Source organism: Nannobrachium achirus (assembly GCF_963921795.1).
Source record: "Nannobrachium achirus genome assembly, chromosome: 8".
Classification (NCBI taxonomy): domain Eukaryota; kingdom Metazoa; phylum Chordata; class Actinopteri; order Myctophiformes; family Myctophidae; genus Nannobrachium; species Nannobrachium achirus.
The window spans coordinates 2,699,020-2,724,055 of NC_137817.1; the positions used below are offsets into that span (position 1 = coordinate 2,699,020).

At 44.4% G+C, this 25,036-nt stretch overlaps 1 protein-coding gene across 1 annotated transcript in view; it reads right to left on the reverse strand.

The window, feature by feature from the left end:
- The window catches only part of sik3 (SIK family kinase 3), a 144,694-nt gene that overhangs the window by 88,261 nt on the left and 31,397 nt on the right, over positions 1-25,036 (reverse strand). Inside the window, exons 2-3 of the mRNA XM_080732189.1 lie at positions 5,095-5,211; positions 1,100-1,163 (exon numbers count right to left, since the gene is read on the reverse strand). Of these exons, the coding sequence (XP_080588315.1) occupies positions 1,100-1,163; positions 5,095-5,211 (181 nt within the window). The remainder of the gene's footprint in view (positions 1-1,099; positions 1,164-5,094; positions 5,212-25,036) is intronic.

Genomic DNA, 25,036 nt, shown 5'->3' on the forward strand with positions numbered 1-25,036 from the left:
GCCATTTTAAAGCGGAACTGACATCCAAACATTTATTTAAAAAAAATCAGCTATTTTATTTGCTAATATTTTGATGATGTCATGTTGGGAACGTGCATGAAGCCAATCTGTCCTTTCTTGCACTAAACCAGGAAGTGTCTCTCTTTGTTACATCAACATTGATCACCTGAATATCTTTGTTTGTGCTTATTTATTGAAATGGTGAAACTATTCATTTCAGCAAAATATACCGTATTTCCTCCATACACCAACATCGATCATAAGAAGTTGTTTGTTTCGTTATCCTTATTTATTGAAACTATAATGCTATGGCAGTACTGGGTCTCACTCTCCACCCACTATCAATCTAAGCGCGCCCGCCTGTGTGCGCGTGTGTGCGTGTGCGTGTGCGTGTGTGTGTGGCAAAAATAATAATAAAGTCGGTGACTTATTTCCATAGTTGTGGTCCTTGATTTTAGACAAGACAAAACATTATACAGGGTTCCCACAAATTTTTACCAATGAATTTCCAAAACCTTTCCAAAACCTTTCCAGAATATTTAACCCGATTTTCAATACTATATTATAACAATAATTCAGCTCAATAACAGGTCGCTTAGTCCTATACGCAATGCCCAAAGACAGGTAGTGTATGCCAGTGGTTCTCAACCTTTTCAGGCTGTGACCCCCAAAATAATCATGTTTTAACTGGGGACCCCCCCACCCTGACGAGCACTAACAGTTGAGGAATTTTGTATAACACGGTTCTATTGTGAAAATAGCCGAACTAAATGCTCACAACGCCTCGCGTTGCGAGGCGTTGTGAGCATGTAGATCTGCTATTTTCACAATTTCTGCCTACTGCCTATATTTGACAATTTGTCCCATGTTTAATTTGTCATTTCAGAGGTATTAACAACATCAATAACCAAAGACAATGCATAGCTATTTTTTTCAGGACCTTCCAGGACCCTTGATCAATTCCAAAACTTTTCCAGTATTGGAAAAAATATTTTTCTAATTTCAAAATATTTCCAGGAATGTCATGACCGTGGGAACCCTGATTACAGCATAGAACAGAGAACAGAGGAAAGAACTGGGTCTGTATTAAAAGTCTTACCAAAGATCTCTCCTCCACTGGCGTACTCTGTTACAAGGTAGATCATTCTCTCTGTCTCCATCACCTAGAGAGAGAGAGACACACACACACACACACACACACACACACACACACACACACACACACACACACACACACACACACACACACACACACACACACACACACACACACACACACACACACACACACACACACACACACACACACACACACACACACACGCACGTTAAAAGGTTATTCTACCACTTTTTGAGGTCACTTCACTTGTTCAAATACTGGGTTCTGATTGGCTTAAAACAGTGGTAAATCAGTCAACAAGATGGTCAGATGGTAAACAAGGAAGGACTAGGAGGATCCATGTTATCATGGTTGTGCTATTTTAGCGAGAACGCCATGCCATCCTTGGCATCAAAAGTATTTTTTTTGGAGAAAATGGACTCTAAAGATCTGAAAATCCATTGTTTTCTATGGGATGGGAACACTTTAGCCTAGGTTATGATTTCATTTTAGTTTTGTTTGTTTGTTTTTGGCCAGTGAATGTGGCTGCAATCATTGTTGTTTATGGGACTATATGCTGTGGCGGAAGTATATGTGTATTCTGAAACAATTAATGATTGTAACTAAATAACCTTGCAAGTTACAACTGTGTTTTCTTTCATTTATATGGAAAAAACCTGATCAGCCAACAACCCACTACCTTTCATGGTAAATGGCTTACATTTAACTCAGAATCATTTATATGTGTTAAAGTCTCTTGCCATCTGTGTACGCTGCTAGGACATGCTCTGGTCACTAGGGGGCAGGGTTGACCCTACATTGAACTGATTAAAACATGTTACATGTGTGATAATATGTTTGTGTACTTTTCATACTGTATGTCATCTCTGTCAAGTGGAAAGCTCAGAATACTTTTCTTTTCAAGTTGAAATACATTTATTTGACATTGAAGAAGATTTATTTTCATTTTCTTTAATTTATTGATATATTTTTAGGTATTTTTCTCTCTTTGATAAGTATTCAGTGGCTGAAGATCAAAGAGCTTTTCCCAGTTTAACTGGGCAGAAAGTGTCCGTATTGATTTTCCAAAAAAACATGCAATAATGTAACTTTGACATAAGACTGAGCAGTTCAACATCGTTGAGAACAATAAGTAATATTATGACATAAAAACTCAGCAGCGGTGGCCGAATTTCAGCAGCTTTTGCAGTGGCGTCAGTTCAGCAAAAGCTAGGGTATGGCAAAGATTTGTAGTCCTCATGGAAAACAGGTATTACATTTTGTACAGTATAACACGGTTACATTGTGAAAATAGCAGATCTACATGCTCACAACGCCTCACGCTGCAAGGCGTTGTGAGCATGTAGATCGCATGTAGATCTATGTTCACAATGTCTGAAAAAAAAGGGGGGAAAAAAAGAGTTTTGTCAGTTTTTTACACAGGTTTCTACGGTTTCTTGGGCTGGATATGGCAGCCTGGAACGGTTGTTCAAGTGCAGCTAAACATGGCATGTTAGTAAACGTGCCACAATTAACAATAATGCATTGCACCTGTGCAGCTGACCTGCAGAACCTGGGAATATACCATGTTGTCAAGATGGGGATTTATATTTAAAAGTAACATTTATTTCCCCCCCTGGACCCAGGGTATGGCAGCTGCATACCCCTGGACCCCCCTGGACCCAGGGTATGGCAGCTGCATACCCCTGGACCCAGGGTATGGCAGCTGCATACCCCTGGACCCTCCTGGACCCAGGGTATGGCAGCTGCATACCCCTGGACCCCCCTGGACCCAGGGTATGGCAGCTGCATACCCCTGGACCCCCCTGGACCCAGGGTATGGCAGCTGCATACCCCTGGACCCCCCTGGACCCAGGGTATGGCAGCTGCATACCCCTGGACCCCCCTGGACCAAGGGTATGGCAGCTGCATACCCCTGGACCCCCCTGGACCCAGGGTATGGCAGCTGCATACCCCTGGACCCCCCTGGACCAAGGGTATGGCAGCTGCATACCCCTGGACCCCCCTGGACCCAGGGTATGGCAGCTGCATACCCCTGGACCCCCCTGGACCCAGGGTATGGCAGCTGCATACCCCTGCCATACCCAATTGACGCCCCTGAGCCTCTGGACACATATGAGGGAAATACTGGTGTGCCAGCCGTCCAGACCTACAGTACATGTCAACTGTTTACAGTATGTACAGTAGTTTAGTACATTAACCCATTTAGGCCTGAACACATTTTGACGCAATATTTTATGCTTTAAATATAAAAAAATAGCAGATATACACGCTCACAGCGCGGCACCGAGTGCCACGCTGCGAGCTTGTAGATCTGCTATTTTTTTAAATCGTGAAAATTAGAATTTTTACCCGATTCTATAAGTGTCTTTTGAATCGTTCTAAGATTTTTGGAAAAAACCTATGTTTCTATGTCAGCAATCTGGCCAGCCATCGTCAAAGAAAAGGTCCTTTTCACTGAACTGGAGCTCAGTTAGTCTGTTCTTGAGAGACTACTATGTCAGTGGTGCTCAAACCTTTTCATGTGAAGGACCCCCAAAATGATATTTATTTGGCCACGGACCCCCATCTCAAAATATCTAGTTCCAGGGACCACCCAGAAGCAAAATTTTATTTACAAACGTTCGCTTTGAAAAATACATACATTATGTTTACACTCATTATGTTACATTATGTTTAGGGCTGTCTTCCAAAAATCGACGAAACGACGAGTCGTTTTAAGCCCCAGGAATCGACGCCAACTGTTTGAGTCGAGGAGTCGAAAACATATTTTTTTATATCACTATCACCAGTTACTACTGCGGTGCACTGGACTGGTGTCATGTACTTCCAATTGAGAGAAGTGGCAATTGGCGAACAGTTATTTATTGTCTCGCACCAGCGCAGGGGTGAAAGTGAGCCAGAACGGCGTTCCATTAAGAGGAGGAGGGGCAAGCTGTCAAAATCCCATATTAAATAAGCTGCCACAGCACAAACGCATGTCCTAAAAAGTATAAAACGATTCGTCGACGCGTCGGAATGAACCCCTCGACTCGATTCCACTTCAAAAATCCTGAGTCGAAGACAGCCCTAATTATGTTTTATTTCATTTAATCCAACATTACACTGGTGTTTGTCTGCTCAGAAAGTCTTGTTTTGACACAGAAACAGTCCAAACCAGATACCAAAACAGATCTACATAACCTCCCATGTTACATTTTGCAGGAAAACACCAATTGCTCAGTTTCTGATCCTGCCGCGTCCGCAGTAACGCTAACTGGTTAGCTTGGGAACGGTTTGATGCCGTCGCGCGACGTGCGTGTGGATCGTGCACGAGCTACTGGATCTTACTTGAGATGGATATGCTGTGACTACTTTAAACAAGGTAAGAGAAACGAAAAGACATGGTAGGGGACGACCAAAGACAAAAACCATCTTGGTAGTAATGAGTTAAATAGAGCAGCATGTTTACACCCAACTTCTACCTGAAGAGGTTAGGGCATTAAAAAAAAAAATAGCAGGGAAAACACTGTGTGTGTGCGCGCGCGTTCGCGTGTTAGGGCATTAACAAAAAAAATAGCAGTGAAAATAGCAGATCTACGCGTTGTGAGTGCATGTAGATCTGCTATTTTCACAATGTCTCCCTCTATATATTTGACAATTTGGAAAATGTTTAATTTGTCATTTTAGAGGTACTAAAACGTCCTTAAATTGTCACTTTATAAATGTGCAGATACCCTCTGTACACTTAAACTTTCACATTAAGTTAATCATCTTGGGACCCCCCAAAATAACTGGGGGGTCGTGTGTGATGTGATGACGTCGACTTCAACTCAACTTTCTACTGAGTCGAATCGACTTGCAAAAATTACAAGTCGTTAATGCCCTAGTGTGTGCGCATGTGTGTGTGTGTGTGTGTGTGTGTGTGTGTGTGTGTGTGTGTGTGTGTGTGTGTGTGTGTGTGTGTGTGTGTGTGTGTGTGTGTGTGTGTGTACCTGGTAGAGGCGGATGATGTGTGGATGTCTCAGCATCTTCATGATCTGAACCTCTCTGAAGATCTTCTTTAAGTTCTCATCGTCCAGCTGGGTTTTATCTACGATCTTTATGGCCACCTGGAGAGACAGAGAGGAAGGGGTTAAGGGTTACAACATGGAATGCAAAGTGTGCAAATAATCGATTGTATGGATTATTATTTATAGTCATAATAATATATTTTTCCCTTAACCCTTTCAAAGCCACGGGGAGCCCCTTAATGTTAAAACGGTACTATATCGCACATCCCAGCAGGGAGTCTCAGCCACGCCGTACTTTCCCGGACTTTGTCATTAAAACCGGAATAAATGATTTTGATCCGAAAATCGACGATCGTCTAACCTTCCCTAGTCACCACTCGTGCATTGATAGCTCATGGCTGGGCTGACATGAAGCAGAAGTGATGTCATTTGCCTTTCCTTTTCCAAGGCATATTACCCTATTCGGTTACTGTCTGTACCCTGGTGTTTCTACAGCAGCCATGCTAGGGGCTATGCTAGCGAAAATTTTCAGTTCTGCTTTTGAGTCACACATGGATTATTTGCGGGGACATTTACGTGAAGGGATCGCGCACGCGAAACGCACGGGGAGATCGATGATCGGCCAAAACCCCCATTCTATCCCAACGGAGAACCAGATAATCACGGTGAGTTTATGACCTGGGGAAAAAAAAAAAAAAAAAACAACGGCGCTGTCCAAGAAGGAAGGGCGGCGGGGTCATGTTTATAAACATAATATTATGTCTCAGATCACAATACAATAATAGAAATTTCACGGCTAATCTACCAACCAGTAACCACCATTCTATTTCGGACGGCAAAGTGTTAAAAACCTGTAATATCGACACGTTTCACGCAGTTTTAATTTCTTTGCTTTGGGTTAGAGTCGGGTGTCGAAAAGATGACATGTAGTAAGAGCGACACGCTCCCGTCAACCACAAACTCACAGTCACAACAAAGAAAAGATGACATGTAGTAAGAGCGACACGCTCCGGTCAACTACAAACTCACAGTCACAACAAAGAAAGGATGACATGTAGTAAGAGCGACACGCTCCCGTCAACCACAAACTCACAGTCACAACAAAGAAAAGATGACATGTAGTAAGAGCGACACGCTCCCGTCAACCACAAACTCACAGTCACAACAAAGAAAAGATGACATGTAGTAAGAGCGACACGCTCCGGTCAACTACAAACTCACAGTCACAACAAAGAAAGGATGACATGTAGTAAGAGCGACACGCTCCCGTCAACCACAAACTCACAGTCACAACAAAGAAAAGATGACATGTAGTAAGAGCGACACGCTCCCGTCAACCACAAACTCACAGTCACAACAACTGGCCAATAAAAAGATATCCAAAGATTCTGTTCAGAATTTGTCATCTCACGTCTTTCCACAAACTATTAGAAAAGCCCGGCTCAATAAGCAGGATCAATAAGGTGCTCGTTATCAATAGAAATGAACGAGCTCCATCGCTAGGTGTGAAAGGACAGGACAGGACAGGACAGGACAGGACAGGACAGACAACATCAAAAAGCCACAAAAAGACTAAGCTCCAAAAACCTCCCAAAACAAACTGAAACCACTCCTTCTCCACATGGGGGTCCATGACCCACATTTTGCTAGCCTTATAATTTTTATCCCACGATTTTGTAACCCATTTTTCACCCACTGCCAATTGCTTATGTAACCCTGGGCTCTGCTCTCCCTCTGCCAACATGGGGAGACAACAGACTGACCTCATGCTTCCTTCAATGCATGGGTAGTCCAAGTTGTTTCTTTTCACCTGACAGGGGGGATTTCCCCCCGGTTTGGACGAAGCGCGTGGAAGGAAACACGTTATTCCAAACGGTTCCTCATTATTGAGACCAGGATTACTGCATGTTTTTGTGAGGGTATCAACCCTAGGAGACACGGGGAGAACATGCAAACTCCACACAGAAAGTGTGCCTAAGCCTTTATTACATGAGCATAGTGGACAGTGATGGGGGAGAAGGGGGAGACTGGGGGAGGGGGAGACAGGCGGGGGAGGGGGGGGGGGGGGGGGGGGGGGGGGTTGCTTTGCCAATTAGGGGAACAATAGGATGGATTTAATGAGGACAATCTGATGGAGCTAATTGACAAAAACACAAGGCCTCCTGCACTCCTAAATACACTGTGTGTGTGTGTGTGTGTGTGTGTGTGTGTGTGTGTGTGTCATCCTTACATGTTCAACACACAAGATCTCTTTCTTTCCCGGTTTCACACACACACACACACACACACACACACACACACACACACACACACACACACACACACACACACACACACACACACACACACACACACACACACACACACACACACACACACACACACACACACACACACACACACACAGGTCTTTTCCTGTGGGGTCATGTGACCTCCCACCGGCTGACTTCCTGTTGTGGACAGGAAGAGGAAGTGAGGGAGGAGGAAGAGGGGGCTCATGGGAGCACGCAGCAATGCATGCTGGGAAACAAACCACCACCCAGCGGGCAGAGAGAGAACGTTCCCCTTAGTGTGTGTGTGTGTGTGTGTGTGTGTGTGTGTGTGTGTGTGTGTGTGTGTGTGTGTGTGTGCGCGTGCGTGCGTGCACATATTCGTGTGTGTGTGCGTGTGAGTGCAGTGCATGTGTGTGCATACTTAGATGTAGGGCTGTCACAATTATTACATAGTCGTCTAATCGTGATTATTTGACATTATCGCAATTATTTTGTCATAATCCTCATAATCGTGAATGTTGAAAAATGTCCGAAATAGTGGAAACAGCAGATCTACAGGCTCACAACGCCCTTGTAGATCGGCTATTTCCACTATCAAAGTAATTTTTTAAGTAGTAAGTTGTCAAATATGTCAGTAATTTCTTTGTATATTTAGGTTATGTCTCATATCTACCATGTGCAACTTCAAAGCCTAAAAGCCAAACAGAAATGTAATTATCAACAACAAAAACACAATTAAATCGTTAATCGCCAATTATTTGAGTGACAATTAATGGTCATGTAAAATGTCATATCGTGACAGCCCTAATTAGATGACTCTACTTCATTCTTTTTTCTGACAAAGACGAGTCATTGGTCAAAGCCTGATTTCAGTGCGTGTTTCCTAAATCCACCAGGCTTGAGTTAAGACCCGCCTCGCAGAAACGCCACCCTCAATAATCTTAAAGTATGAAAATGCATATATGAACGTTAGTGCTCTTAGTGCGAAGCAATACTATACCTACTACCTACCGATCCATTACAATAATACACGCAGCATAATATGCCCAAAGCCATATTTTGAGCACAGTAGTGACTAAATGAATTAATAGCTTTTCCTCAGACGGGTGGCTGGTATCTCCCTTAGAGATAGGGTGAGAAGTTCAGTCACCCGAGAGAGACTTGGAGTAGAACCGCTGCTCCTGCACTTGGAAAGGAGTCAGCTTAGGTGGTTCGGGCATCTAGTACAGATGCCCCCCGAGTGCCTTCCTAGGAAGGTCCTCGATGCACGTCCCACTGGGAGGAGACCCCGTGGCAGACCAAAGACCAGATGGAAGGATTATATCTCCAAACTGGCTTGGGAACGCCTCGGTATACTCCCTGAGGGAGTGGAGGAAGTTGCTCAGGATAAGGAGATCTGGAGGTCTCAGTTGGAACTGTTACCCCCGCGACCCGATTCCAGATAAGCGGTTGAAGATGGATGGATGGATAATCACCTGCTCTTATTTGCCTTTTATTCTCAATAAGAGTAGGCCTATAAGAATAAGAATACGACGGTTTGAATACACTTGACTTGAGCGAGCGAGTTTTAAAATGCGCCAGAGAGGCTTGGAACGAGGTTTCTCCTCCGCTCCTTGGTGCGAGGACCGTCCCAATTCCGCTCCTGCTGGGGCCCGCAAACCACATCTACCAACACAGTCCAGTGTGAGTGTAATAATGTGTAGTGTATGAATGCATGGTGTCTTGGTTCTATTCTAAGCTCATGACTTCTATTATTAGCACTGGTCCACTGCTGTTGATGTAATCACTGCCTTGCACAATGGAGCACGCACACACGCAGTCGCACACACACACACACACACACACAGGGGTAGAACAATGAATTGATTGACCGATTAATTACTTTGAAAGGAAATTCCTTGTGTTGTTGGGGGGGGGGGGGTTGATTGGTTGTTGATCGTTCAACTTCAAAACGTTCAAAATAAAGCTATTCATTATATATATAGTTATCGTTTAAGATGTCATTGGTTTAGTAATCATCAACAGATGCATTCTAATGGGATCTACACATCTTTCACCCGGACGTGAAATGTTGACAGAGAGATGCATATCGCTCAACCAAGCATAAAATCACCCGTCTTCACTAGTCTTAAAGGACCTACACCATGAATTTTCACTTTTTCTATTTTAAAACCTTTTTTTGGGGTCCCACTGGCACCTTCTATCCTCACAAAGTCCTATTTCTGTACATTGTGTCTTTCTCTGGTTTTGGGAAGACAGAGATGAAAAGCTTTCCACGGGTTCTCAGAACAGTGCTGTTCTGAGAGTTGACGCATGTGACGTCACACGCGTTTCCTGTTTTTTTTTCAGAGTAAAAAAAAAAATATTCAAAAAAAAATTTTTCAATTTTTTTTTTTTCAAAACTTTTTTTTTTCAAAAAAATCTTTTTTTTCCAAAAATTTTTTTTTTCAAAATTTCTTTTTTTTTTCCAAAAAATTTTTTTTTTCAAAAAACTTTTTTCAAAAACTTTTTTTTTTGAAAAAAAAACTTTTTTCAAAAACTTTTTTTTTGCGCCCCTGAGCAAACAGAGGCCGTTTTGGTATTGCAGCTGGAGAGCCTCATTATAGTAGAGCTAGAACAAAAAAAAAGAATGGTCAGAGTGTTTGTTGAGGGTTAAAACCTGTCTAAGACTCAATTTTGAGCATATATTTATACAAAAAATATAGTTTTAAAAGCATGGTGTAGGCCCTTTAAGGGCTTTGCACAGACGCGTTCTTTTCTGTGTCTTGTCGCATAAGGTAAAAAACTCATTGACTCCTTTTGTGACTCCTTTTCGGATCCGCAGTGTTGATTCCACACAGCCTTGCACACCAAATCCAATGCGTTTTAATCATGCAGCAAACGGGGGGAAAAAAACCCGCAACGGTCCTGTGTGCAAAGCCCTTTAGTTCTATCTCTTCTCCGCTAGTCTTACAGTTTACAGTTACAGTTTAGGCATTTAGCAGACACTTTAAATCCAAAGCGACTTATAATAAACAGATAATAGATTACTATAATAAACAAGATATGTCAGAACATCAACAACAATATAACAAATGCATATGAATATCAATCTAAAGAAATCAGTAAAGAAAAAAGGATTCTAAAAACCTAAAAAACAAATGCCAACTATGGTCATTGAGTGTTTCAGTAGTGCTATGGGGGTTTAGGTGGAGGCTGAAAAGGTGAGTCTTCAGTCCACGGCGAAAGCTAGCGAGTGAGTCCGTTGTTCTAAGTGCGACAGGGAGTTTATTCCACAGTTTGGGGGCCAGGAGGGCAAACTGTCTCGGACTAATGGATTTTTGTCCTGGGGCTTTTAGCGAGGGTTCTGTCAGCATCCCTGTGTTGGCTGATCTAGTCTTAGTTCTACTGGATCTCTTCTCCACTAGTCTTAGTTCTACTGGATCTCTCGCTAACATTTTAGTCTATAGTTTGTATTTGTTGTTAAAAATATTATTTTGCAAAGCACTGCCTTAAAGCCATTTAGGTCTAGAATTATTGAATGCTTTAACCAGTGAAAAATAGCAGATATACAAGCTCACAGCGCGGCACCAAGTGCCGCGTTGCGAGCTTGTAGATCTGCTATTTTTGAAAAAGTCGTGAAAATGTGTGCAAATCTTTGAATATATGTATTTTCAAAGTGAACGTTTGTAACTCAAATTCTGCTTCTGGGTGGTCCCTGGAACTAGATATTTTGAAATGGGGGTCCGTGGCCAAATAAATATCATTTTGGGGGTCCTTCACATGAAAAGGTTTGAGCACCACTGACATAGTAGTCTCTCAAGAACAGACTAACTGAGCTCTAGTTGAGTGAAAAGGACCTTTTCTTTGACGATGGCTGGCCAGATTGCTGACACAGAAACATAGTTTTTTTTCCCCAAAAATCTTAGAAGGATTCAAAAGACACTTATAGAATCGGGTCAAAATTCTAATTCTATTTTTCAAAAATAGCAGATCTACAAGCTCGCAGCGCGCTGTGAGCTTGTATATCTGCTATTTTTTTTTATATTTAAAGCATAAAATATTGCGTCATAATGTGTTCAGGCCTAAATGGGTTAAAGCCATGTTAGTTATACCAGATCTCCAGTAACGGAGGTGGAGAGCATGTAGAGGTCAACAGGTCAGTGACCACGCGGTCACTCTCCCGCACGGCCTCGCATCCATCCTTCCTGAGAACATCGAGTCCTCCTCCATGCAAATAGTTTAGAAACAGGGAAATCACAGCGGAATCACACTGGCACAGAGTGTGTGTGTGTGTGTGTGTGTGTGTGTGTGTGTGTGTGTGTGTGTGTGTGTGTGTGTGTGTGTGTTGCTGCTATTTGCACCCTGTATATAAAATGTCACAATGCGACATAGCTCCGTTTACACAATGCTGTACCCCCTCCAACTGTATATATGTTCCCCATTTTCAACTGTTTTTTATTGTATTTGTGATACTTGCTTTGGCAATGTAAACGTATGTTTTCTCATGCCAATAAAGCTCCTTTGAATTGAATTGTGTGTGTGTGTGTGCGTGCGTGCGTGCGTGCGTGCGTGCGTGCGTGCGGTGTGTGTGTGTGCGTGTGCGCGTGCCAAGCAGGGCCATAAAAGCCGATGCCAGGGGCCTGCCAGGGCGTTCAGAGTGATGGTGGAGCTGATAAGATGGCAGTGCCATCAAGCTCCTATGGGCCACAGTGCCATGAGGAGGCCGTCGTGTTCTCTTCTCTCCATGGGGAAATCTCGCTTTGGCGAACAACCATCATTTGGACCGGAGGGTTAGCGACTCACTCCACGGAGGTTAAGGTTAGGGTGAGGGTTAGTCGGGTGTCGAAAAGATGACATGTAGTAACAGCGACACACTCCCCTCTCCATGAAGTGAGTGTGTGTGTGTGTGTGTGTGTGTGTGTGTGTGTGTTTGCAGTGATGTCATTACGTGCGCATCCCGCATCAAAAACTCATTCAAGTCACCCAGGGACTCATTCATGTCATGGTCCTGGGGTCCCGGGGATGCGCCTCCATTGGAGTCCATGTTAAAATAATTTACCGGGTCGCGGTAAAAAAAAAAGAAAAAAATAAATTCCACAGACACCACCATTGTTCATGGGTGAAAGCATCCTACTTTACCCTACGTTAACATAAATAAAATCCACGTAGAAAGTCTTAAACAGGCGATAGAAATGTCAATGTTTTGATTCCACCGACGTCCGACGCCATTTTGCATGCGTAAACTTTATATTGAGGACTCATAAAACCTTTCTGGGACCCATTTGAATGACCACCTGTGGGTCCCGGGACCCATTACATTGAAAACCTAGTAACATCATCACTGTGTGTGTGTGTGTGTGTGTGTGTGTGTGTGTATATATGTGTGTGTGTGTGTGTGTGTGTGTGTGTGTGTGTGTGTGTGTGTGTGTGTGTGTGTGTGTGTGTGTGTGTGTCTGCCAACACACATGGGCGCTGTACGGAGATGTAGGGGTGGGTGATATGGTGATAAATATCGTTGAGACGATACAATGTCTCCACGATATGCCTTTTCAGATGTATCGTATAAATCATGATACAATGAGAGAGCATTATAAAAAATCCTGTTGAATTGTTAATACAGAGATTCATGGCAGAATTCATTTAAACCAGCATTTTGGTCGAAATCAGTGATTCTCAAACTTTAAAATGTCACTGTCTCCCTCTTAACTGTCAGAGTTACATACGTGTAAGGGTCAATTTAGACCTCGCAAAAGGATTGTTTTTAATCAAATCGAATGTATTAATTGCGACCGTATCGGTCACAGCTTGACAGTATCTCTGTCTTTAACGCCTGACACTGTGGTTCCCCAGACACATCACTGTGACATCACAGTGATGTCACATACTCAGAGCAGGGATCTCCATATATGAGCATAAAAGGGATTCTGTGATGTCAGATACTCAAGAGCTGGGATCTCCATATATGGGCATAAAAGGGATTCATGGCCAAGACAGATGGCGCAACCTCGCCCTTTAGGGCGAGGTCGCTTGTCGCCCTTAGGCGTCCTACTGGTAGCTCTGTAAACTCGGGCCTGCTACGCAAAGACATCGGAATTACTCTGGAAACTCTGGTTTTGGCAGTAAATTAGTTAATGGGTTAACAGATCTAATCCAAACGTGTCGTAAGGCTGTGTCCAGGTGGTCTGCAGAGTGTCTGTCTGTGTGTGTGTGTGTGTGTGTGTGTGTGTGTGTGTGTGTGTGTGTGTGTGTGTGTGTGTGTGTGTGTGTGTGTGTGTGTGTGTGTGTGTGTGTGTGTGCGTGCGCATGCATGTCCTGCCAGCTTCTATGACTGTGGAATTTTCCATTGAGAGATCTAAGCTCACACACACACACACACACACACACACACACACACACACACACACACACACACACACACACACACACACACACACACACACACACACACACACACACACACACACACACACACACACACACACACACACACACACACACACACACACAGCTGAGGTGTCACAGAGCCCCTCTGATCACAAGACGGTGACCTCAGCTCCATGCTTGAGGAGAAGCTGTGTCTAAACGTTTAATTTAAAGGGATATTTAACTTTCGGTCATTTCATCATCTCTCCAACTGATCCAAAATGCCGTGGCATGACTGGTCTTCAACCAGCCTAAGTTCACACATGTCTCCCCCCTTCTCCGCAGCCTCCACTGGCTCCCGGTTGCAGCCCAGACTGAATACAAAACACTGATGCTGACCTTCAAAGCAGCCAAAGGTATGGCTCCTCCATACCTCCAAAACCTGATCAACCCCTACACACCCACCCGTTCACTTAGATCAGCCAACACAGGGATGCTGACAGAACCCTTGCTAAAAACCCCAGGGCAAAAATCCACTCGTCCGGGGCCCTCCTGGCCCCCAAGTTGTGGAATAAACTCCCTGTCGCACTTGAACAACGGACTCACTCGCTAGCTTTCGCCGTGGACTGAAGACTCACCTTTTCAGACTCCACCTAAACCCTTAGCACTACTGAAAAAACAAATAATGACCATACATGAAGCTAGTTAGCCCTCAAAATCTTTGTGTGATAGAAACTAGTTTCTTCCCCCTTTTTTATATTAACCACTTGAACCCTAGTGTCCATATTCTGAGAACTGTTGCCAAAAATAGCAGATCTACAAGCTCACAACGCCTCACAGTGTGAGGTGTTGTGAGCTTGTAGATCGGCTATTTTTGGCAAAGAGCTTTGGAGACTAAGTGCAGAGTGAAAGGTCAAGTTTATTAGGTAATGACAGCTCAAGTGGTTAAATATCTGAAAACACAAATTGACATGAATCCAAAATACACTGATGATTGTGCTGTCAAACAATGAAACTATATGGAATCTATGAACAGGTTGTGGGGGTCCCTGCTTCATCTCTCTCTCAACTAAGGGGCCCCTGCTTCATCTCTCAACTAAGGGCGTTGAAGACCCCTGGCCTAAAGCACTGGCAGAAAATAAGCAACCGTCCAGGTCAATGAGAACAAGTTAAAAACGACTGACTATAATCCACATGAACACTTGAAACCTGTACACATGAAAATAGCCGATCTACAAGATCACAACACGTCACAATGTGGCGCTGGGATGAAAAGTGAAGTGACAATTGAAGGACTTTTAAGACCTGAAAAAAAAGACAATAGAACTATACTATAAAAGTAAAAACTGGTCAAACATTGGCCAAATTGACAATTTTTCGTCCAAAATTGTAATTATTTTCATGTTTTTGGGTGACGTTTATTTTTCCACGATGGCCTCATGACCTGCTATAGCCAGTAGTTTGCCCGGGTCCCGTTGACAAATAACACACTTCCTGAAAATACGTTGGATCGTCGGCCGCTGTTAAAACGCACGGCACGGCCAGAACAATGAGAACAACACTGGAGATCGATCTTCTGGGCAGCTTGTTGAGCACGAGAGACCACTGACAGGACACACAATGAGTTCATATGTAACAATATGTGTCCAAATAAAACACACATCAGGTTACAATGAGTTCATATGTAACAATATGTGTCAAAATAAAACACATCAGGTTACAATGAGTCCATATGTAACAATATGTGTCCAAATAAAAAGGCCAATTCAGGCCATAAAATATCCACAGATAGATATTGTGAAAATAGACAATCTACAAGCTCACAACGCCTCGCAAAGTGAGGCGTTGTGAGCTTGTAGATCGCCTATTTTCAAACCTTTTGCATCGTTATTATATTATTTGACAATTTGGCCGATGTTTGACCTGTTTTTATATTAGTTTGTTGTGGGTCATGACCCAAAGTATAAGGTCATGACCCAAAGTATAAGGTTGCGGGTGCAAGCGGCCGAAATGGGTTTCCTCAGACAGGTGGCTGGTATCTCCCTTAGAGATAGGGTGAGAAGTTCAGTCACCCGAGAGAGACTTGGAGTAGAACCGCTGCTCCTACACTTGGAAAGGAGTCAGCTTAGGTGGTTGGGGCATCTAGTACGGATGCCCCCCGAGCGCCTTCCTAGGAAGGTCCTCGATGCACGTCCCACTGGGAGGAGACCAAAGGCCAGGTGGAAGGACTATCTCTCCAAACTGGCTTGGGAACGCCTCGGTATACTCCCTGAGGGAGTGGAGGAAGTTGCTCGGGATAAGGAAATCTGGAGGTCTCAGTTGGAACTGTTATGCCCGCGACCCGATTCCGGATAAGCGGTTGAAGATGGATGGATGGATTACTTTTGATGCAGTTACTTTAGTGCACTTTTCTTCCCTTCTTTTGTTTCGAACCCAGTTCAGGAATCACTGATTCAGAATTCTTTACTGTATCAAGTGAATTATTACATCACACCATTAGTTTACACAATGAGTTCTCCTTCCATTTGTCAACATCTTTAAAGTTTAATTTACAGAATAAATTTACCAGATTGAGGGTTCAGATAATCAAAAATATTTCGCAGAATCTTCACGAGTAAAAATTAAATATATTAGGGCATTCACGAATAGTGATTTTTAGTATTCGAATTATTCGACCTCAAAGTATTCTAATAGTTGAATATTCGACAGGACTGGCCAAACTATCAAATATTATTAAGCAAGAGGTGAACATTGTGAAAATAGCAGATCTACATGTTTGTGAGCATGTAGATCGGCTATTTTCACAATGTTTATCTGCGGAACTGAGTCACATTAAATGTTATACCTACAATTCCAAGTGCTTGTCAGGGTGGGGGTCCCCAGTGTTTATTTTGGGGTTCATGGCCTAAAAAGGTTTGAGAAGCCCTGGTATAGAGCATTAACAAATTCATCCACCAGCGGCATTGACAACTCATTCTTATGACTTCCTATCTAGCCAAGTTTTATAAACTATATATTTTTTTTCTTTTCAAATCTTTTTATTACATTTTCAAATGAGCAAAGCCCAGAGGCGGGTAAACAATCTCAAAAAGATGGATACATCACATGTAGAAAAACAGAGTACATTATTATGAGAGTGAATAAAACCCATCCCCTATCCCCCCTCCCCACACCCCTCAATCCCCAGGACGGTTGAACTGTCAAAACAAAGTAAATAAATAATCAAAACAGTAAAGCAGAATAAATAATCAAAGCTTGCTGCGCACTGGGTTGGTCAAACAGGTAAGCGCCACACTACACCGTTTGAGTATTATGGTAGAACATCATAAAAGGGCTCCAGGTTTTATAAAAATTATTTTCAGAGCCGGCAATTGAGAACCTCAACATTTCCAATTCCAGACAGGACATTATAGCGCGAAGCCACAGGTCGAGCACAGGCGGGGCAGCATCCTTCCACTTAAGCAGAATGGCGCGCCTAGCGATCAATAAAGCAAAGTCGACCATACGACTTTCCGTCCGTGTTAGAGGAAGGCCCCCGCTTCCAACTGTACCAAACAGAGCTAATAAGGGGTCTGGGTCTATGTCACGATGTAAAATGTTGGATAGCGTGCTGAATACACCCTCCCAGAACGGCTGTAGCCGTGGGCACGTCCAGTATTGATGTATAAGAGTGGCCTCATAGTTACATTTATCACAGCTAGAACTTACATCGGGATATATGCTTGCAAGTCTGGCTTTAGAGATGTGGGCCCTATGAACTATCTTGAACTGCATTAAACAGTGACGGGCACAGAGGGAAGATTTGTGTATAGAAGAAAAAATTGAGTCCCACTTTTCCTCTGATAATGTGAGCCCTAGATCCCGCTCCCAGTCAGCTCTTATACTATCCAACGGCGCGGATCTCAGATTAGAGATGGTGTCATATAGGATTGATATAGCGCCTTTTGTTGTCGGATCAAAAGATAAAAAGGTATATCTATGGGGTTAGTATTAGGTTTGTCAGGGAAATCGGGTATTATAGATCTCACGTAATGCCTGACTTGGAAGAACCTAAATTGATCTGATCTAGGCAGGCCATATTTCCTCATTAGTTGTTCGAAAGAGGCGAAGACCCCGTCTAAGAACAAATTCTTGAGACTTTTGATGCCTTTCCCACGCCAATTTCGAAAGGTTATGTCACTTAAAGGGCCAGTTCACCTCTGGGACAACCAGATCTTATTTTATTGGGTTTTGGGACATGATCAACACAATCTTGAGTTATTTTTTATATTCAATCTGTGTTTTGAGATATTTTAGTATTTCAGCATGAATGATGATGCATTTTGCATCATATGAGTCATCATGCTGCATCATCATGCTGAAATACTAAAATATCTCAAAACACAGATTGAACACAAAACATAACTCAGGATTGTGTTGATCGTGTCCCAAACAACAATAAAATAAGATCTGGTTGTCCCAGAGGTGAACTGGCCCTTTAATGAGGGAGTGAAAAAGTGGTTGGAGGCTACCGGGGTTAGCAGAGACAAATCTCCATAGTTATGGGTTCTCCTGAACTGGGTCCACACTCTCAGTGTGTGACGTACAACCGGATTGACAATTTGTTCGGGCAAAGGCCGGCCTAATGGTGCACCTAGAAGGGCTGGGAGCAAACGATATATTTTTTTAAAGAGAAAACAATACAAATAAATTACAAAAAGCAAATATTCGACTCCGGTGAACAACGTCGAATAGTGACTGTAAGAGCCTGAAATGATGAAATGAAAACATGTGCAATGAAGTGGTGTGACCATGGGGTGGCGCTGTACTTTATAAATGGGTCAAGTTCACGGGCACCTTTGGGAGGCTTTGACCCGGAAAGGCGAACGGTTTTGACCGCAAATTATGCTGGGAATCAAACGATGTGGCGCGAGTTGTTTGTAGTAAATGTTTGATTACCTGATCTGTCTATGGAGCCTAATGGGCCTACGTTTTGCTTTTGGCACGGTGAAGTAATAAATACACTTATCTGCATGAAGAACTTGCCTGCATCTTTCTGTTGAACATTCATACAAACAGCTAACAGCATAGTAATATACACGGCGCGTCAACCAAGTCCAACGACGGGTTCATCTCCTCGGTAGCGCGGTAGTAGACTGCGCTCCCTTAATATTAGTCAAAACCTGAAGCACCAGTTGGACCTTTGTGGCTTTGTATGCTGCGGGAGCTGCGCTGCGTTTGGACGTGGCGGAGGCGGCGGCAACAGGACGAACGGAGGGAGCTGCTGTTGCCAGGGATTGAAGAGGATTCCACTGTGTTTGTTGCTGCGTCGGGAGAACGGGAACGTCGCCAGCCATCCGCGGTGAACGGAGGAGCGGCGGAGATCCGGAGGACGGCTGTGGAACGCACTGGACGGCTACGTCATCACCGCACGGCGCCCAACGGCTGCACCGAGGTATGCAAGTGTAGCGCTACTGGTAAAAATGGCCATTCATATTGTGCGCGCACATTAAACTGGGGGTGAGCGTAAATCCATGGTTGCTGAAGAGGAGAACTGACTTTTATCGTTTCGTGTGACTTTTAACGGCTTCCCACTGACTTTGTGTTCTCCCACTGACTTTGTGTTCTCCCACTGACTTTGTTGCGTCGCGCGAACTGTCCTCATTTGCTCACTGACTATTTATTATGGATGCGCGCCGAGCGGCGTCCGAGGTAGCCATGGATACCCGTGTGCGCTCCGTGCGCTCTGCGTCTATTGGTGACGTCACGGACAAGGTTCCAATTCTATCTGAAAAGCGGGTGGGTAAAATGACGGCAAAGGGGCTTTCCGATAAATATGACAGGTTGCAAGCTGGAAGAAAGGCTAGGCTGAATAAGGCAGCCAAAATAAGGGATTCCATTCAAGGGTTCATGGAAAATAATGAGAAAAACAAGGTACTAAACGCTCTTACCGAGCTGGTTCAGGTGTGCAACGAGGCAAAAAGCATGCATGATAATATGTTGGGGTTTATGCCATGTGATGAAAAGGAAAAACAAGACATATGGTTTAAAGCAAAAATGTTATCAAACAATGATTGTATGTCAAATGCAGATTTGTGGGTTTCACAAAATGATGATGGTGGTGATGATGATGATGATGATGATGATGATGATGATGATGATGGCAATGATACAAAGGAAAATGAAATCAATGGTGGAATTCCGCGTGGTGGTCCAAATGAAGGCAATAATATTGGTGGTACAGTTGCAATTAATGAAAATGATGGTACAGGTGGTGTCAATTTAATTGATGACTGTATTGCTCCGAACGACAGCATTTCCAATGTTGCCAGTAACCACTCCAAGGCAAGTTGGAAAAGTGGCAGGTCAAGTATGGCCTCCGCAATGAGAATTGCTGAAGCGGAGAGAGCAGCACTCATTGCCCGTGCAACAGTTCTAAAGGAAAAACATGCTTTGGAGGAACAGGAGCAAATTCTCAGGAGGAAAAGAGAGCAACTGGAGTTGGACGCAGAGTTGGCTGCAACGGCTGCAAAGATCAATGTGTTACACTCTGAGAATAAAAGTACACCCAAAGCACCTTCAAATGCAATGAACTCATATTTGGAAAGGGAAAAGAGGAAAAAGGGCATCAATGTCAATGCATTAAATCCAATGGCAAAACCATATAAACCTGGAAATTTAAGCCACCAAAATAAATTAACACCACCGTCAATCCCAACAATGAAACCAATAAATGTGAAACCAAAGGCATGTGACCATAAACCGTCCTTCAATCATCCATCTAACCATACCCAAAAGGAACAACAGACAAACAAAATGGAAGCACCACCACCTGAGAAACCATCTGCAAAGGTCCAACTCAATCAAAATGAATCCATAACCCTACTTTCCATCATGGAGAAACAAAACGAAATCACTGCTGCTCTGGTACATCAGCAACAGTTGAGGTCTCTACCACCAAGGGAGATTCCGATATTCACAGGTGACCCTCTACAATATAGGGCATTCATTAAGGCCTTTGAACAAGGCGTGGAGGAAAAGGCAACAGAAGCGGATGCTTTGTACTATTTGGAACAGTTTACAAGAGGACAGCCACGGGAGTTGGTTCGTAGCTGCCAGCATATGGCTCCGGAGCGTGGCTACGCAATGGCAAAGGGCCTTATACAAGAACATTTTGGAAACCAATACAAAATTGCAAACGCATACATGCAAAAGGCCTTGGCATGGCATTCCATAAAATCCGAAGACTTGGATGCCCTCCAAGCCTACTCGCTGTTCCTGCGTGGCTGCTGTAATGCTATGGAGGAGCTGCAATACATGCAGGAATTGGATATGCCGGTCCATATGAGGGCTATCATATCAAAACTGCCATACAAAATGAGGGAGCAATGGAGGTCCACAGCCCATGGCATTATGGAAAACACACAGGAAAGGGCCCACTTTTGGGATATTGTAACGTTTGTGGAGCGACGTGTCAGTATCCTTTCCGATCCTCTGTTTGGTGACATACAAGAACCAGCATCCGGTGGGGTTGGTGCCAGATTTAAATCATATCCAGCCAACAGACTGAAGGGAAACATTGTTGCCACCACCGTAACATCAATGGAGTTGCCTGACGGAGGTCAAGAGCTGACATCACCAACATCAGATTCAGCAACTGCTAGGAAAATTGGATGCTTGTGCTGTGAGCGCAGTCATGCATTGGAGGACTGTAAACAGTTCAAAGAAAGAGAACACAAAGAGAAAATACAACTTCTGAGGGAAATGGGAGTTTGCTTCGCTTGCCTGTGTGTCGGTCACATAAGCCGGGAGTGCAAAGAGCGTTTGACATGCAAGGTCTGTGGTCGGACTCATCCAACTGCACTTCACACTAAAAGGCAACCACTACCTACAGAACACAAGGAATCAGTCGACAATAAGCCAGTCTCACAGGAAACATGTGGACATACAGGGGCCGGTAAGGACCGTTGCGTGTTGTCCATCCTCCCTGTCAGCGTGAAGGCAACGAAAGGAGATAACATCGTTCAAACATATGCCTTCCTGGACCCCGGTAGCTCAGCCACGTTCTGCTCAGAACAGCTAATGCAGAGATTGAACCTTACAGGCAGAAAAACTAACTTCTTGCTGAGCACCATGGGGCAGGAGGCTGTTGTTCCAGCTTACACTTTGAATGGGTTGGAGGTAGCGGAGCTGGACAGCAATGATTTCTATCTTCTGCCAGAAGTTCTTACCCAGAAGAAGATGCCAGTCACTGCTGAAAACATGGTAACACCTGAGGAGCTGGCTAAGTGGCCGTACTTGTCCGGTGTACACATCCCACAATTGAAGGCAAATGTCGACCTGCTAATAGGAACCAACGCGCCCAGGATATTGGAACCCTGGGAGGTCCGCAACAGCCACAGTAATGGACCGTATGCCATAAGGACAGTGCTTGGTTGGGTCGTCAATGGACCACTAAGTGGAAACAGTGGTGGTGTGGAGGCAGAGTTTCCCTCTGCCTCAGTGAACAGGATTGCAGTGTGTAGGCTGGAAGAAATGCTGGCAAACCAGTACAATCATGATTTCAATGAAGTACCCGTAAAGGCGGAGGAAATGTCCAGAGAAGACATGAGGTTCCTGGATATTGCGGAAAGTTCGGCAGTGCTCAAGGAAGGGAGGTACTGTTTGAAATTGCCCTTTAAGAAGGAGGTCTGTCTGCCCAACAATGTTTCAGTGGCAAGGCAAAGGATCCAGGGTTTGAGGAAAAAGTTCCTCAACAACGAAAGCCTGCACCAAGAGTATGCAGCGTACATGAACAAGCTCATAAGGAACAACTATGCAGAACAAGTACCTCAGCAACAGCTGCAGGGTCAGAAGGGGAAAGTGTGGTATATCCCGCACCACGGTGTTCACCATCCGAGGAAAGGAAACCTTCGCGTGGTGTTTGACTGTGCGGCCACATTTCAAGGAGCATCTCTGAACAGTGAGCTTCTGCAGGGTCCTAACCTTACCAGCGTACTTCTTGGAGTTCTCACTCGCTTCAGAGAGGAACCGGTGGCATTCATGGGTGATGTTCAAGCCATGTTCCACCAGGTGAAGGTTGCTGAGGAAGATAGAGATTTTCTGCGCTTTCTCTGGTGGCCTGAAGGAGATGTCACTAAGGACCTTGTGGAGTACAGGATGACTGTGCACCTGTTCGGTGCTGCATCATCTCCTAGTTGCGCAAGCTACGCCCTGAGGAAAACTGCTGATGATAACCAATCTGAGTTTTCATCTGAAGTCGTTCTAGCTGTTAAGCAGAACTTCTATGTGGACGACTGTTTAAAAAGTGCAGCCACTGAAGGAGAAGCTATTCAGATGATAGCTGATCTGATCACTCTGTGTGGCAAGGGGGGCTTCATCCTGGAGAAGTGGATCAGCAACAGTCGTGGCGTTTTACAGTCCATCATGACAGAGCAATGGGCCAAGGATCTAAAGGAGTTGGATCTGGATAGAGACAAACTCCCAATGGAAAGAGCTCTGGGCCTACTATGGTGTGTGGAGACCGATGCTTTCCGATTCAAGTTGGAGTTGAAACAACAGTCTCGCACCAGACGTGGTATGCTGTCCATCACCAGCTCTGTGTACGATCCACTAGGTTTCCTAGCGCCAGTCACGTTGCGTGCGAAAATAATGCAGCAGGAACTCTGCAGAAGAAGATGTGGGTGGGACGATGACTTACCGCAGGACATCGTACACCAATGGAAAGGGTGGTTGGAGGAGTTGGAGCAGCTGGCTACGTTCCGTGCAAGTAGGTGCATCAAGCCAGTGGCCTTTGGCAAGGTCAAACATGCCCAACTACATCACTTTGCCGATGCCAGTGAAGCTGGATATGGAACCGCATCGTACATCAGGATGTTGAATCAGGAAAACCACATCCATGTTACCTTTCTACTCGGCAAAGCCAGGGTAACGCCATTGAAAGCAGTTACTATTCCTCGGTTGGAGCTAACGGCTGCTGTCCTTGCCGCCAAAGTGGACTTGATGTTGAAGGCGGAGCTGAAGTTCCAGTTGGAGCAGTCAGTATTTTGGACTGACAGTACTTCAGTGTTGAAGTATCTGAACAATGAGGACAGGCGTTTCCACACATTTGTGGCCAATAGAATCTCGACCATCAGAGAAACATCTAAACCCTCACAGTGGAGACATGTCTGTTCCAAAGACAATCCAGCTGATGATGCGTCAAGAGGAATGAAGGTCTTGGACTTCCTGAGTGGCAGCAGGTGGCTCGAAGGTCCTGCATTTATCTGGAAGCCAGAGGAGCATTGGCCCAAAACTGTGTTGGACATCTCAGTGGACGCTACTGACCAGGAGGTCAAAAGGGAGGCATTGGTAAATGCCATTAATGTATGCGACATGTCTAGCCCGACATATCAGCTCATTGCTTACTACTCAGACTGGAAGAGGCTCAAGACGGCAGCTGCCTGGTTCCTCAGGCTGAAGGTAATGTTGTTGGAGCGGAGCCGACTAAGAAAGCAGGCTGAAAGTCAAAGGCTCACAGCAACATCTAGGAGCTGTACCTTGACGCTGGATGACCTGCAGGGAGCAGAGGTCGCTATTATTCGTTACTGTCAGCGACAGAGATTCAGCGAGGAGATTGCTGCTTTAATAACCGGAAAGGAAGCTGTGAGTCGACAGAGTCCCATATATCGGCTGGATCCAGTGTTGGAAGACGGACTCTTAAGGGTTGGAGGAAGATTAAGTAGAGGATCAATGCCAGAGGAGGCTAAGCATCCACTCATTCTATCCAAGGACCAGCACGTTTCTATGCTCATTCTCAAGCATGTACACCAGAGTCTGGGACATGGTGGAAGGACTCACACACTGTCCAAAGTGAGGAAGAGATTTTGGATCACCAACGCTCATGCAGCTGTCAGGAAGATCATTGCTGAATGCAGCTTTTGCAAACGCTACAATGGCAGAGCAGTGGAGCAAAAGATGGCAGATCTCCCAGCTGACAGAATCCTTCCAGACCTACCACCTTTTACCAACACAGGGGTAGATTACTTTGGACCAGTCGAAGTGAAGAAAGGAAGATCAACCTGTAAGAGGTACGGAGTCATATTTACCTGTATGGCAAGCAGGGCCATCCATCTGGAGGTAGCAATGTCATTGGACACAGACGCATGCATCAACGCTTTGAGGCGTTTTATCAGCAGGAGAGGACAAGTGGCACATTTGCGGTCCGATAATGGTACCAATTTCATTGGGACAGAAAGAGAACTGAGGGAGGCTCTGGCAGCTTTGAATCAGGACAAGATTCAAGGAGTGCTGTCACAGGTTGGAGTTGTCTGGAGCTTTAATCCACC